Source organism: Stegodyphus dumicola, chromosome 3, assembly GCF_044657685.1.
Source record: "Stegodyphus dumicola isolate Sdum_Otavi_A_Nest chromosome 3, ASM4465768v1".
NCBI classification, from domain to species: Eukaryota; Metazoa; Arthropoda; class Arachnida; order Araneae; family Eresidae; genus Stegodyphus; species Stegodyphus dumicola.
The window spans coordinates 132,580,680-132,598,058 of record NC_140770.1 but is presented as its reverse complement, the minus strand read 5'-3'; the positions used below and the strand labels follow the sequence as shown (position 1 = coordinate 132,598,058).

General features: G+C 32.6%; 1 protein-coding gene and 1 long non-coding RNA gene across 2 annotated transcripts in view; one reads left to right on the top strand and one right to left on the bottom strand.

Annotated features, from left to right (window-relative positions):
* Nucleotides 1–9,873, bottom strand: part of LOC146998087 (uncharacterized) — a 150,735-nt gene extending 140,862 nt beyond the window's left edge. Inside the window, exon 1 of the long non-coding RNA XR_015040269.1 lies at nt 9,738–9,873. This is a non-coding gene — a long non-coding RNA (uncharacterized LOC146998087). The remainder of the gene's footprint in view (nt 1–9,737) is intronic.
* Nucleotides 1–17,379, top strand: part of LOC118195023 (tachykinin-like peptides receptor 86C) — a 447,592-nt gene that overhangs the window by 409,621 nt on the left and 20,592 nt on the right. The window contains exon 4 of the mRNA XM_085813325.1: nt 7,851–8,047. Within this exon, the coding sequence (XP_085669451.1) occupies nt 7,851–8,047 (197 nt within the window). The remainder of the gene's footprint in view (nt 1–7,850; nt 8,048–17,379) is intronic.

Sequence of the window (17,379 nt, the reverse complement as noted above, 5' to 3'; positions counted from 1 at the left end):
ATTGTCTGAAGAATTTGTTCATCATAATTCTCGTATCCGGGACTGATCAACTGATTTGGCCGTTTAATCCTCTTAGTTCTTCATAAATATCCTCGTATTCTCCCCATCCGGAACTGCAATATTTACAAGAAATTCAATGACTCCATACATTCGACGAACATTTTTTTTTCTCCTTTCAACAGCAGCAGTCCTCATGAGCTTCAATGGACATTTGTTTTGGGGTTGTCTTGCCTTCTACTCAATTACAGATATGTTCTCATTTCTTTTTTGTTTTATACTTGGTTAGTCAAGTATTATAGATTTCTGCAGTCAAAAAAAAAAGATTGAATTAATTTAATTTGTTGAACCTAAATTGTTGTAAGTGATAATATTATCCTAACTCTATAGAAATCATATTTTTCCTTGGTATATCGATTAAATAAAGGCATTAAATTTAATAAAGAATTATAGCCTTATGAAAATCATGGTAACTTAACTTAATAGTTTTGAGAAAGAAGTTCTTCAGGAATTATTTAATTGAATTTTTCTTTGTATTACTCATTGGTGAGGTTGATTAGTAATAGTGCCTGTATTAGAGCATTCTTGCTCCTCTAAGTACGAACCTGTTTGTAAAAGTGTAAAGGTGTCACTACATATCTTTATCCGGTAAAACCATATTTAATTAATCAAAAAATAGAGGTTAAAAATTAGCTTTAATAGTGTTTAAATGATGGTATTGAATGCAATATTATGAAATATTATTTTTGGATTGAGCAATTAGGTGTGAAGTGGAAAGTGTAACTTGTTAAATTTATTTATTTTATTATTTTGCTCCCCGGGGAGGGTACTGTTCTTAAATTTATAGCATAATGTTTTTGGTATGTTTTACCAGTTTTTGCAATATCAAATTTAATAGTAATTACAAGGATGTTATAAATAAAAAGAAAAAAATAATTACTCAGAAATGTTGGATGTGTAAAAACAATAGTACCACTTTTGTTGAATATATTTAGATTTTTTTAACTAATGGATATATCTGTCATTAGCTTTAATAGTTAAATAAATAAGTTTTTCTAGATCATTCAATGGTTAAATTTATTTTGTGTGTTCATGATTTTTACCAGTCTTTTACTCAAATTGATTTAAGGGTTAATCCGGAAGAAACACAACGCAAAATTTTTCAACTTTATCGTTACTAGTATTTTTTTTCTGTGGTAAGAGTATTTTAGTGTTATGGTTAATTTGTAGGGTACCTTTTGGTAGTTTTTGAAAAATTTTAGGTAAAAGTTAAAAATACTATAACATTATTAACGTAATTTTGGATGAATTGATATAAGGACTCTATGACGTAGCGTAGAAGTACTTATAGCGTAGATACTTGATACTTAAAGCGTCCAACTCGACTCGGATTAAATTCAACTATTTATTTTAATTCACATTTTGTGGCCACAGTTCACTTGGCACTCCAGTCGTGCCTACTTCCAGAACATTCACAATTTTGATACTTATACCGGTAGAAGCTATCATAGCAACATATAGATGATTGCAGCAAAGCGTCTTAACAGAATGAAAGCTTAAGCGAAAAAAGAGAGTGTCACAGTAGTAATGCAAACGAAGAAGGAAGGGAGGCAAAAGTTTCAGCTTACAATTATTTTGATTGGGCACGAGGTGTCTGGATTAAGCGTTACGTAAAATCGCATGATTAATTTGAATGACACAGTGGGATATTTCTAAGACAGCGAGACGAAGTCCCCAAATTAAATAAAACTAAAAGAAGTTATACACAATTAAGTTTAGAAGTTTGCTTCCATACTTTCTATCTTACACACACACACACACACACACACACACATATATATATATATATATATATATATGCACTACATTATTTACTTAAAAATAATACATGGAGTTAACACTAAGTGATAAAATTTGAAAAGTGAAACTGCCAAAAAGAATAAAGACTAAGAAAGGTAAGAAAGTTCGTTTTAAAATTGACGCAAGAAGTAATTTTTAAAGAACACATAGGTTTATAATTACAAATTGTGCATTTTTATCTATTCATAAAGTATACAGTATAGGCTCATGTATGGAATAGAATATTGAGTAAATAGACCCCAGAACTTTGCTGTTATATATACGCACTCTTTCATTGCAATTTTTCATTGAATTGGTTTTCGTGTTATATGACATGTAGCAGTGTCTTGTTGAAACTAAATGTCGTTCACATCTATAATTTAAGCACAAAATATTGGCTAATCAGTAATTTGGGCTTTATTGTAATTGTAGTATTGAGTATTTGCTGTTGTGATAGCGAAGTAACATCAATTGCTGTTGCCTGACCAGCCGTATTTTAAGAAGCATGATGATCTCCAGACCAGACAATAACACGTTCTGGATGCATTATTTTTTTCTTAACAATCACTGGTGTTTTTTCTGAACACCAAATACGATAACTTTGCCGATTAACCAAGCCTTAAAGATGGGAATGAGCCTCAAAGCTGAAGATGATTTTATGCAAATCTTTCGTGAGAATAAACTGCAGAGAACTTCCAGAAATATCCAATTCTTGACTATGGTGTTTCCTAATTGATTTTTCTGGTTACTAAGGAACACTGTCATTAACTTCTTCGATGGTTTGTGTTGAAAGGCAGGCACAATTATTGAGATCGCTAATTCATCCTGTCTTCCTAAATGTTTTAATTAATCTCATCATAAATGATTACACTGTAGAGTTATTTCGAGGCAGGAGACATGAAAAATGAGGAATTCCCTCGTCGGGACTCGAACCTGAAGCTCCCGAATACGTGCAGAGTATGCTACCGTTACACCATGAAGGAATACTGGAAGAAGATAGAAAATACCTTAAATACCATAAATATAGGAAGAAACTTCCTTGATTATATGTACTCCCTTTTTAAAAGGTGAATGAGGATTAAGAGACTCAATCGCCAAATCCTGGTGGTGACGAATTATTCTCCCCAACCTTTTAGTTCTGAGCATACTTGTAGAGTCATTAGGATTTATTTATTTACTTACTTATATTTTTGAATTCGGAGACGTGAAAAATGTGCACTGCCCTCGCCGGGACTCGAAACCTCGACCTCTGGAATACGCTTCGAGTGTACTACCGTTACGTCACAAACGTATGCTGGAAAGAGGAAGAAAATACCTTATAAAAGTTAATCAATATTGCCACTAAATGTTGCGTGAAAATTGCGAACTACAGCTGCCAAACCTTCATTATTTTAAAAATATCGCTCAATAATGAAAATGTTTTGTTCTTTAGAGTAGCGCTCCATTTTTAATAACCCTGAACTCTCATCTGTGACACTGTCTTTTTTTTTTTTTTTTTTTTTTTTTTTTTTTTTTTTTTGCTGGAAACACTTTATTGCACAAATGAACCAAATGTAACAAACCAAATCTTACATATATTTTGGAACATCCTTTATCACTTCTAGCGCTAAAAAAGCAAGTAATGTTTCTTATCCAGCATGAAATTTTCATAATCTGTTCTTGCAGGTTTTGCCTTAGAAATGAAGCTATAGTCATTTTACATCTACACAGAACGATTTACGCATTATGCAGACCGAAGGTATATTTTAAATTTAATGTAATACCCTCGAATTTACTTTTTAGTCTGATGCACTTTGTCTTCGAATTTCAAAGTTTATATGTTCGATGCATTTTAAAACTCTCGATTTTCAAAATCATGGTTGATATGTAAATGTACTAGATTAGCAGATGATGAATGTAATTCTGCACATTCTAATTTATTATAAAATTCAAAGTAAATATATCAAATATGTGAGGATTCGTCTATCTTCTTTTCTACGTTTATTTACTGGTTATACTTTTATTAATAATTATTTCTATTTGAAAAACGCAGCTGCTGTATAAGTATCTTTTTGGAAGATATTTGCTTGTCTTTAATTCGTTGTTCTTTGCTTATGATATCGCAATACAAAAACGTAAAATATATTTTTACTGATAATCGTGTATCACTTTTTTTAAGTTCATTCTGACTTACAAATATCTATCATTTATAATTCTGGTACTTTTATAAATACTCAAAGTTTTATATTAGTTTAATAAATATGTAAACAGCATACGGCAGATGTTTTATATAAAAGTTATGCACGTGACAACTACTAACTTTAGTCGTTATACATTTCGGTATATATTATTGATTTCATTTCTCTGCGATAATACTTTATTCTATTTCATAAAAGGTAGCCTCAGATAAATTCCTGGAACAAATATTTCAGAGCAGGTTATAGCTATATCTAGAAGCACTGTACAATCGCACTTGCATATTTTATGAAAGACATCGTAAAGTATTTTGCATTGAGTAATACGCTTAAAAGTACTAAATTGCTATTTATAGTATCATTTATGCAACTAATACTAAAACTGGTCGAATGAGAAATTTCTTTTGACGCGGCACTAATAAACGCATTAATATATGTTTCTGAAAGTAACTCCAAAGAAGTTTTAACTTTCTACTTACCGAATTCAAATTTGCGCGAGTTCTTAAGCACGTAGTTAGAATATTTTAAAATCTATAAAACGTATGGAAAATCATGAATATAAAATATTTCCAGTGATGGGAGTGTGATTGTCAATTGAAGGACTGCTTTCAAGAATCAAAAAATGACTTTACATTAAAACCTCAGCATTGCCTGATCGTTATTTTTTTAAAGATTTGCGATTGGCATCGCAGAATAAGTTATTAAAATATAAATTAAGAAACAGGAAAATTAGTAATGGTAAAAGGGAGGCGAGATATATATATAATTCTCTACGAGAAGATGTTACTGTCCTGGCCATGAATTTCATGGAAGAATGGTTACCAGAGCCTCAAGAAGGATCGACAACCAATGGTGAATTTTTAGTAGCCTTCTCACTTCTACCTATACTTGTACTCACATATGACAAATATGATCCTTCAAACTTCTTTCGTGTCTAATTTCCTGATGAGTATTCGTTAGTAAATTGGATTATTTGTAGAAAAATTCCTTTGCACTTCTGCTGAAGGAGCTAGTAGCAAATTTGATACTACGCTAATAATCTAAAGATATGAAGGCTTCACCTTTTTATGTATGATGAAGATGTAGTCGTTCGTTTGTAGTTTGGCACAGCACCATCGAATGAGCCCTACTTATACCATGGGAGAATACTCGAATCCTGCATTCAGAATGGTCGCTAATTCCTCTGTGGCATATGATGCCCTGGCACGCTTTGCAGCCCTGTATCTAAAAACGCTAACAAATACGCTTTTTTTGCAATTCCACTCGAATTGAGCAAAGATTTTTTGTTCTGGTACGCGTCATTTAGAAAAATATTTAGATACAGTCTTGTTCTTGTAATATGCTGGTTTCGCTGACCCTATAAAATGGAATACACTGGACTTCGTTTCATTGTATTGGGCTTCTTTAACGTTTGCCCTGGCAGCTTCTTACGTGACATACATACCCAGTGGAACAGTGGAGCAATTCCTTTTGAAATATGTAGTAAAAATGACAACGGGCACGAATTCGAAGGCTTATACGTCTTAGCTGGAAGTCTAGCGAATCACTTTGGCGTCGCTGCCGGAAATTTCTCGAACACTTTGTTAGGAAACATGCATTTTGTAATTAAAAATGCTTGTTTTTCTGCATCCTATCATGCTTATTAATTTTGTCGAAGTTTTGTTATTCACCTTTCATGTATTTAAATTGTTAGCACAAAAGAAATGTTTTTAGGAAAAAAAACTGTTTCAAGATATAATTTTCAATTCAATCAATTGGTGACATTTAGAGTATAATTCTGAAAAAATACGAGTACATATGATTTTTCAAATAACAGAGCTATACAATGACTGCTTTTAGACTCCTCTTCCTGAACATAATTTCCATATTTTTCTCGCCTGGTTTCATCTATAGGTAATACCATGCCAAAGCAATCCATTCTTATACAACATTTATGAATTGAAGATTTCTCAAACTATTGAACACTTGTAATTTGGTCGGGATTTGAATCCCGACTTTTTAGCCAGCTGCATAAATTTTCATAAATTTCCAAATATATAACATGGGTATAAAGGAATTATGTCTATAAAATCCTTACCATAAAGGCATCCCTCCACTTAAGCAGATAAGGCGTTGTTTGGCTTAATTAAAAGCAGATAAAATATGGACTTTGATCCTCTGTTACTTAAAACTGCAAAATGTTTGAAGCATTTAATTTCGCTTTTTTAATATTCGTATAACAGTTGGTGCAATATTATACTGAAATATATTTAAAGAATCGGTAGTCTGAAATATTTTGAACAAATTTAGAATTATATATTTAAAGCTTTTATAAGCATTATACTGATGTTAAAAAAAATTACAAAATTGGAAATACTCGCTTTGTTTAAAAAAATGCGCTAATTCTGTTTCTTCGCAGAAATATTAGACAGTGGAAATAGTTTTATTGCTTATATATTCCCTTTTTAAACTTCACCTAAGAATAACTAGTGTAATTTTTAAAAATTTAGGGCAGGTTATATATATATATATATATATATATATATATATGTATTATTTTAGAATCCCAAAAGAGTAATTTAGTCATAAAAATAATTCAATACTTTTGCTTATTACAACTTCAATATGTAATTTAGCAAATGAAAACGACTTCATAAAGGCAAATAATTTCAATTAATTCTTGTTCCTTTTCTCGTGCCACCCAGACGATATAGGGGTTATGAGAGCCTACTGCGGTATATAAGCGATCGGGTTCGAATCCTGGAGAAGGCATGGATGTTTGTAAATGTATAGTGTCTTTGCGGAATGGAGGCACTCCAAATATATGGAGGTAATATATGGTAGGGAAGAGGAATGGAGACCTTCGGACCACTCTCCCCCACGGCGGGCTCTACGCCAAACCTGGGGTGGAAGTAGAAATCCAACTTTTTTGAGGAGTTAAGTATTTTCTCCTTCCTTATCGCGTGACTTCGTAGTGTAACTGGTAGCTTCGTGTCCCGCTAGCAGGTGGAAGGTTTGGAGTTCGAATTCGGGAGAGGACACTGCTCATTTTTCACGTTTCCTTCTCCATGTATCCATTCATATCCCTACTCCATATGACTCCATAGGACTTACCTCTAAGATTTAAAATCTGAGAGATGAAAACAAATTAGCTGTCATGAAGGATATTTCTAGCAATGTTGTATCCAAAACGTTAGACCTGTCTTGTAAATCCAAGGCCCTGACTTCTTTGGGTGTGTTCAGTTGCGTTTATTGCTATCTGCAATATTTCTTCTCCTTTTTAATGGGCAACTTTAAATACCGCCCCTTGTATAATTTCGCAACAGTATATGGAACTAAATTTAATTTTGCTGGGGAAGATACATTTCAAAGTGCATTGTAAGTACGAATAACTTATTTTAGTACCTTAAAGTTAAGCAGTTATTCTCGATTGCTTGTCGTATGAATCATTATATATAGTCAGCCGGTAAACACAAAATGTTAAAGTGAATAATTGATTGAATGCATTTTAAAATAACATGAAACCATGAAATTTCCTACAACTAAAATTTGAGAGAATCTAATTTATTTACTATTGAGAAGTACAAAAGGTTTAGTCTAAGCCTCTTAAGACGTGTGAAGTTGCTCAAACGATTTGAGACTTAAACATTGCTGAAGGTATTAATTGTTAATTTAAGTATTCCAGTTCATGTGTTTTTCCAAATTTCAGAATATCAAACTGAACATAAGGATCAATTATCTGAAATGAAAATTAAATCTCACATATAATTTCAAATTGCAACAATCACTTATTTTTTAAACTGAATTTAACAAGATTTAAAAAATGTATTTAAAATAATGGTAACTTTGTTCTTTTTGCAGGTAGTGCACATGCTGGTCGCAATCGTAGTATTATTTGGCGTATGCTGGCTGCCCTACCACATATACTTCCTCTACGTCTACCATCACCAAGAAACTCTGGTTTCTGATCACATACAGCACGTTTACCTAGCCATCTATTGGCTGGCAATGTCCAATTCTTGTTACAATCCCATTGTTTATTACTGGATGAACGCCAGGTTAGAAAATTTATATGCATGCATAAATTAATGATTTTGTTTCCATGATTGTAAACGTCAACCAATCAGCTTCAAATTGCATACCAGATGCACCTTTGAAATGGATTAAAATAATCAAATATTAATGTTGAGCAATTTATCATTTCACTGTAATTAAATATAGTACCTATGAGGAAAAATGTTTCGATTTCACGAGATTTCTGCATAGTATGTATTATGTGGAATAAATTTTTTAACACATACAATCTCCCCGTGCACCACAAATGTACAACATGGGACTTATAAAAGTAACTTAACTAAAGCATTAAATATTAGATGCATAAATAAAACGAACAAAAACAGAGAATCTCAGTCTAGACTTCACAAACTCCGATAAATTCAATGGCCAAGTCACACGAAACGTTTTCAAATCGTTCTGAAGCATAATCTAGAGCAATGGAAGGTAGGGCAGGAAAAAATTAAATGTTACGCATCTTGCGGTACGTTTTATGAACACTGACATAAATTATTCGATCTTAGGTTAAAACGAAATAAGTAACTTGCAAACTTTATCGTGACGAGATAAAAATATCAGATAAAAAGATTCTCGGAGACACAATATCGGTGATTTTTTAGTTTGTCTAAAGATAAATACATTAAAAATTATTATGTTAGATTGAAAAATGGGTTTTAGAGTATATTCCCATTCACCTGTCCCTTTAAAAGATAATTATATAATAAATTACGAAACTTAGGTAAATATAATTATGAAAGATGTAGTTTAATTTCTTTAATACGCGATTCATAAGTTATTATTATCAATAAATAATGCTAGTTCATCTAAAACGGTTTGTTTAAAACTCTGAAACAAAGTAAATTTAAGATCGCATTGTATCAATATAAATGAAAGGAAAAGTGTAAATAAATCTAAAATGCAAGTCACAATAAAACATATATTATTTAGGTATATAAGTATGCAATATTTAAACATATATTCTTTACTGATTAAATGTAAACGCGACTTACTTTATTATGTTGAATTTATCAATGATAATAATATTTGTAAAAACATATATTGCATAATATTATCAGTATTCCGACCAGGTTTATGCAATACTACATATTAAATTAAATAATATAAAAATGAGATTTACTAACTTGATAATATATTCAAGCGTGAGTTCGAAATTAAATTACGAAATCCTTTGATACGAGAAATGAAAATTTTAATGTTTTATGCGGGAGATTAATATTTATTCTATTCATCTACTTCGAATATAAAAATGTGGACTTCTGCGTAAAACTTTTGATAGTAAAAATATCCAGCTCATTTTTAATTTTTTTTATTTCCATTTTATCAGTAAAATGATATTACATTAGATACATTTGAAACCAAATAAAAGAAAAAAAAGTCTAACATTTTAACGTCTCAGCTAAAGGAATTATAATACGATAGCATTACTGTTTTTTCATTTTTCTGTAATCTGATTACTCAGAATTATCGTGCATATTATAATTCTGTGCCTTCAAGAAAGTGGTTAAGATGAAAGAATATTCAGGAAATTACTTATAGATAATTGTTAACAATAAACAGTAGTAGAATATAGTATAAATACAAATTTGACAAGAAGAAAAGAATTGAGAAGACGTAAAAAGGAAATGGAAGTAAAATAATCTTTTTAACTAATAAATATATTAAATTCCTACCTACCAAAATATTTTCAACGAAGCAAAGTACGTAATTAGCTTCCATCAATAATAAATCCTTTTAACTCATTATTATAAAATTGCACAATTCATAGAAAAAGAAGCTGCCAGAGCCTCAAAGAGGTTGGACTTCTACCCGTTGGTCCGCGGGAGGTATTTAATTTCCCTCCTACCACCCAAGGATAAATCTACGGAGGCATTCCCCGATCCGCCACCAGGGTACCAACCGATCCAACAGTACATTACTTTACTGTTCTTAAAATGGAACAGGATTAACTTACATTTCTTTTCCGCAAACAAAAGACTGCTAAATACGCTGTTTCTAGGCGATATTAAATAAATGAAGTGGAGTTGCAAAAGAAATTATATTGATTGGTAATTTTTAAAACTAAATATCTTGGTCAATTTTTGTCATACAGTACTTTTTTTCTTTTACTTTTTGCAATGGGTATAAAATTTACCATAGCATATAAATAGGAAGTGGAGAAATCCGTAAATAATTTCATTCTGCAATTTTTACAAAACTGACTTTTTAATACTTAACAATGCCGAAGCATATATAATTTGCGCCATTTAAAACTTTTTTTAGTTGGAAGTATATGTCCACGACTAATAGTTGCAAAACAAAAAGACAAAAGATTGCATAAAAACTTTTGTAGACACGGTGCATAATTTACCTCTGTAAAGATATTCATTCTTGAATAGTTACATTTCGTAATTTTTACGAAACTGGTGTTTTTAACACTTAGAAATGCTAAAACATGAATAATTTGCGTCATTTAAACCTATTTTTTAGTTCGAAGTGTATGTCTACGACTGATGCTTGCAAAACTAAGGATCGCATAAAAAGTTTTATAGACACAGTGTATAATTTACGCTGTAAAGATACTTGTTTTTGAATAACAAAATACAAATTTAAGAGTGGCAATTTTAAGTAAATCCATTTTTTAAAAATAAGCCATAATTTTTTAGCACTTTTACATTTAAAATGCAGAACAGTTTCTAAAAATAACAAAATCTAACTTTTTATACTCTCCTCTGGTTTCTATACTTTTATGTAACAAATGCACTGTTGGCCACCCAAATTGCAACACCAAGAAAGACAAGAGATATCACAACAAAATTTATTTACTAGATAATATATTGACCAAGTATCAAGTAGTTAAAGTTATAGAATTCTTTGAAGTGTTGTTCCTTCCAAAATCAGTAGCCAGAGTTGCCGAGATTGTTGGAGCTGCCACACGTCGCCAAAGTTGATCTGGTGTGGTAGATTGGGATGTAATCTGGGTCAATCGTTCAGCAACCATGGACCACATGTTTTCTATCGGCGAAAGATCCGGACAGCGAGCCGGCCAGGGAAGCAGTTTAATCTAGCGATTGACGAAGAACCTATGGACAATGCGTGCCACGTGTGATCGCACATTATCCTGTTGAAATATGGCTGTGCCAAGCCCTGAAGTTAAGGAAGGACAACTGGCTCCAACACATCGGAGCTGTTTGAAGTATCGGCAATGCATATTAGAGGAGTGCGAGAGAGATATCCAATACCGCCCCATACCATAATACATGGTGCAGGACCAGCGTGGCGGTGCATAACGCAGCTGTTCAGCATCCTCTCTCCACGGTGTCTCCAGACTCGAATCCGACCATCGTGGTCTTGCAGACAGAAGGTTGACTCGTCAGTAAAGACAATTTCATTGCATTCTGCCATCTGCATCCTTCTTTCATAGCACTGGCGGCAGAGACGTCTGTTGTTCTGCATCGAGGTTAAACGAAGCAATGGACGTCTTGCGGACAGACCACTCTGCGGTAAACGGCGTCGATTGGTTCGCGCAGACACTGGATGATGCGTTACAGACTGTATGTGATGTGCTGTGGTTCGTGATGTGACTGAGCGATCCGTCACTGCCATGCGCACAATGTTCCCGTCATCACGTGAAGGGGTGCACTTATGAGAATGCGATCGAACACGTCAGTCGTCGTACCCTCATTCATCCAACGGTCACATATCCGCATTACAGTTGTTTAATTTCGTCCAACATGATTTCCGATTTCCCTGAAAGATAATCCACACTCTCGGTGGGTCACTATCCTTCCTCTGTCGAACTCGGATACTGAATCAAACGATGATCGCTGTTTACTACGATGCATAGTTAATCGTTTTTTTTTTTTTTTTTTGAAAAAAAAAACACAAGAAAAACAAAATTGCCGAACTTGAAGTCGTCGAAAACTCCAAGCCTTAAATAGCGCTTTGAAGTGGCGCCACATGCGAGCAATATGTGCGTCTGCCCTGAAATTCTAATCATTTGCATATCTCACCTCATGTTATAAATTTGCATGTTATAAATTGCAATGCATGTTATAAATTTCATAACATGAATTATGCATGTTATAAATTTCATGTTATTTGCATGCTTCCTTCAGGGTGTTGCATTTACGATGGCCAGCAGTGTATTACAATCAACATAAAAAATAAAGCTCGAAACATTTAACTCTCGTACAGCAATAGCTGACAAAGGTATTTAAATATAATTAAATATGGGATTTTGGACATCATTTTTAATTAGCTATGAGACATCGGTTAAAACAATCTGAGGTTGATTGTTTCCTCCTAAACGCCAATCTCTGGTAATTTCTTGTGATTTATTAATTTCTAACATTTTTTAATTATAATATTTTTACAGTTGGTAAGCCGAAAGAATTTTACGCGAGTAATGTATAAGTTTCAAATGCTAAGATATGCTATAAATACCCTCTTGAAGTTTTATTATTTTATGATCATTATGCTATAATCGTGCAAAAAGAAAAAAAAAAGAGAACTGGATATTATTTTCATTTTTAATTTATGCAAATAATGCTATAATGCTGCTAAGTGTCTATAGACCAGTACTGAAGTTTTCTAGAACACGAACTCCGTAACATTCTATGAATGAAATTTACTTTTGTGAAAAACTTTTACACTGATCAATACTTTTCATAAAATTCTGTGTATATATGCTCGCGGCTTAATCTGTTGACATCAGAAACGGTTCTGTAAATTGACATTTTTATTTTTAATAACAAACTTTTAGTAGCATTTTAAGTACAGACAATCAGTTTTCAATTTACATGATAGCCAACTTTAAAATAAGGCCGTGCAGTCGGTATAGTGGTCAGGGAAGCTGACTGCGAAACCGAAGGGCCTGGTTTCGAATATTGGAGAAAGCATGGTTTTAACTGTCCGTCCCTTCATAGGACAGGCGATGGTGGCCCACCTATTGGGTGCCTCCATAATAAAGAGACCACCGCATATGGCATTGTATAGATTAATGGGCTGGGTTACATTTATAATTGTTCACAATCTGCCATTGGAAAATAATAATAAAAAAAACTTTATAATAACTATCTTGGTCGATTTTTGTCTTACCGGGGTCACACGTTTTCTGATTTACTTTTTGCAGTGAGTATAAAATTTACCTTAACATATATATAGGTAGCGTAGAAATGCATAAGTAATTAGATTTCGTGATTTCAAAGTATGAGTAATCTACGTCATATATTTCTTTCCAATAGCGAACACTACTAAGGTCGGACACAGTGACCACTCTACTAAGCACCCAACGACTTTATATAACAGGTTCAGCATACATCTCGCTGGAGGCACCTAATAGATGGGCCACCGTTGCCTCCTATAAAGGTGCAGACAATATACATCCATGCCTTCTTTGAAATTCGAACCCAGGCCCTACGGTAGTCAGAGTCTCCAACAACTCTCCCGTCTAGTTGGCCCTGTCAAAGAACGTCTTTGCAAAGAAGGAAAGGTTCCATAAACGTAATGTGAACCAGTTTGCTATTATGCCGCTAGAATGTGGAGGGAAAAATTCGCGAAAAGGAATTTGGCGACGGAACCTGGCGGCGAGAATTTCCCTATCCGCGATGTGTACAAGAAATTGAGGAACAGGTTAAGAAGAAACGTTCGTTGACAAATCGTTTCTTCTTTAACTTTTCGCGGTAATTTAAACTCGAATTTTCGTACATTTTTTTATCAAAATAACTAATTTATTAATTAGTTTACTTGCGCGAAAAAATATTTTCATTTCCTTTAACGTTTAAATAAATTTGAAACCATATTCGTTTTATGAACTCTTGATAAATGTAACCTTCGAACTTCGAAGCCGGCTTCGAGATTGGCAACAGATATTTCGCGCATGCGCAGCTGTTTCCCTCTACATTGGGACGGAGTCACTCCTGCTGTGCAGAAGTTTTCGTTCTTAACAGTACATATTCTTTGGCTCTGCGTCACATAAATATATCTTTAGTTGGAAGTATATGCCTATGACTAACGGTTGCGAGACGAAGGATCGCTTAAGTTATTTTGTAGATACGGTGTGTAATTTACCCCTGCAAAGATACTCGTTCTTGAATTATAGTAATATTCGACATTGAAAATTTATAATATGAAAGTTAAAATTTTTTAATATACATGTTTATTTTCAAGATGCATGCAATAAAATATTTACTACATTGATTTCAATGCTATATTTAAAATGAAATACAGATTGCAAGAGTAAAAAACCTAATTCTTTCCTTAAGCTGGTAAATTCTCAGAATAAGACATTGATTCTTTGAAAACGGAAGAGTCTCTTCATCTTCTGCTATCCATTACTTCTTTAATGGTAAACTTTATCAGTCTCATTCTAGTGAATTCGTCATCGAAAATGAATTGATAATTAGAATAATACACGAATAAGTCTGCAAGTATTTTTTTGAGTGATCAGTTATAGATAAATTTATTTGCCTAATTTTAAAATATTTACTCAGTTATTAGCCATCAAGTGAATTAACCTACATATTAGCAATTGTTTAATATTCTTAAATGAAGCAAAACGAAAAATAAGATGACCTCTAATCCGCCATAGAATAAAATGAAAAAATAAGTACTTGCTTCGAAGTCGCGAATGAATTCCTTCTTCAATCAAACAAAGTAGTTCGGCAGCTTGTTAGTTTTCTTTTTCCTTAATAGAGGCATACCTCTGATCTTTCTAGAAAGCAACTTCTCCTTTCTCTGTTTATTTTATGAAAGAGAACGTTGCTTATTTTACGATAGGTAGCATTGACCGTTTGCTTGTGCTCTCCGTACATCGGATAATAATAATGGGTAATTTTATGGGTAGGATATTATCAGAAGATACTGAAATTAACTAATTAGTAGCATTTTAGAATCGGCTATTTAAGGATAAAATAATATCAACATGTCATAGAATCACAAAGATATCCACAATTGGTGTAATTATTCAGATTTCGAATTAAATGCATATAAGAAGCAAATGGAATATTCGATAGCAATTCTTATCATAAATTTTTATAAATTAAAGAATAACCGTCTTATAGAACAACATTATTAAACCAATATTTATTTATGCTGTCCGAAGTATTGCTTATTTTATGCAGTAATCATTTTAGGGAGACGATTGACAGAAGACCGTTTACTTTATATTAACCTAAACAATCGGCAAATTTGTAAGTAGCATCCATCAAGAACAAGTCATTTTAACTCAGATTCATACGGATGCATTATTTAAGAAAGAACTATATTAACCTACTTTTCTTTTCTGCCAACAAAAAACTGCTAAATATATTATACTTTCATACGTTAATGGACAAATGGAGTGGAATTCGTCGAAAAAGGAATAATGTTCGATTGGTAATTATTTACGGCAAAGCTGGCAAAGACTGCTAAAGTCTCTGTTTTACCTAAGGAGAAAAAAAATAAATTCTGGAAATTGATTTGACGTGAATGGGAAATGATCAGAATATAAAATTGCGAAATAAGTAGTAAAAGAATTTCTATGAGAATAACTAATCATTTTTTTTAATCTGCAATACCATCAAGTGTTATTTTTTACAATTAAATTTTAATTAGTTTATACGTTCCAATTCATAATTATGCTTAGCACTTTAAAAAGTTAATTCAAGTTAGAGTAACAGCAGAAGCCTGCTGAAAGACGTTTTGTTCAAAAAGGGCAACAAAACTAAACGTTTAAAGGTAAAACTATTGACTAACCGATCTAACGATTACATAAACAAAGTGTTTACCAGAAACTAAACGCAGCTAGCTAGCGGTAACCAAAACACTCGATCAATTTGAATAAAACACAAAGTACAAAACTAACACTCCTAATTTAAGACTTGTTTCCTCTTACGTCTTCACGAAGAAACCGTAGCTAGTAGAAACTTGTGCCACCAAGTTATATTTCAAGCGTAAAAACATTAAACAGATTGACGCCCAGTCTATGCTGTAAGGCACTCTCTGAAAGATTTAAGAGCCTTAGGCTTATTTAAAATTTAATTAATTTGCCTTTTTATGGAAAATGCCGAGAGAAGATTTATAGTAAGAAAAAGGAAACAAGATACCTGTTTAATCAAAATAACTAGTTACCGTAGCCTCCAACAGAGTCTAATAATTCAATAACAGAAGTCTTAATGACATTGGTGGAGAACGCATTTCATTTTAGTACAAGTCCGATTTTGTGTCAAAATACCTATGTTAGAACAATGCTATATATAAATCTAATATATATCCTAAGTCGCGCTTTAGATACGTGGAAAACACAATTTGCATTTCGTCATTTGGCTCAGTAGAAAGGAAGATATAGAACTATCACAATAAGTGCATTGTGTTCTGCACACCTATGTAAATCCATGAGTTATCTTACCAGAGTTACTTCACGCAAAGGCCGGAAAATATTTAAATAATATTCTTAATTAATAATTTCGTCTGTTTCTATAAATTCATATTAGGTAACACCATATCAGTTGAAGGAATTTGTCAATATTGCATCTGATTTTTGACCGACTTACTTTAGGCCGATTTGATGGATTTATGAACGACTTTATGTAGACCGATTTAGTCTCTTCACTCTTGGCGTCATCACTCAAGCGTCATTCGCTGGATTGTTGAGCTTCTTTTATATCGAATGTTTACATCTAAATTTTGTTACCAATCATAAAATATTTTGTGCAGTATTCACTTTTTAAAAGTGTCCTTTGGTTCATTTAGATTATTTTCGGAATAATTTCAGCAATTCTAGAACAACTCTCAAACGAAAATACCTTCCGAAATTTATTGACAAAATTCGAATTGTATAACGAACCTAAATTTTTTATATCTATAATACCTAAGTAATGGTACTAAGATTTTATGATAATATGCATATGCAAAACTAAGAAACTTTTTAAAGCTACTACTAGTATTTACCTATTTCTTCGATTTCGCGAGAAACTTTCAAAGACATCTTTTCAACTCTCATTAAAATTCCAGTCAAATAATCTTTATTGACGGAAAGAACATAGATACTTTTCTTTTTTTTTCTTCTTTTGATATGAACGCATTTTATAGCCATAGTTTTCTTTCCATTTATTTGCTTAAAGAGTTTCCAGAAACAAATCGAATATGCACAGAGTGGAAACTTTAGTGGACTTTCGAAAAGAAATTGGGCTGTGAAAGAGCGATATAAATTTCAAAAAGGATTAATCACTTCGAGAAGTGCCTGCTCACGTTTGAACTATTCATCTGAAATTACTGTACTGAGCGAAAATAAAATATTTCGGGAAATACACACTTGAATGTTAACCGTTAATCGAGTGGAAAAATGGCATCACTCCAG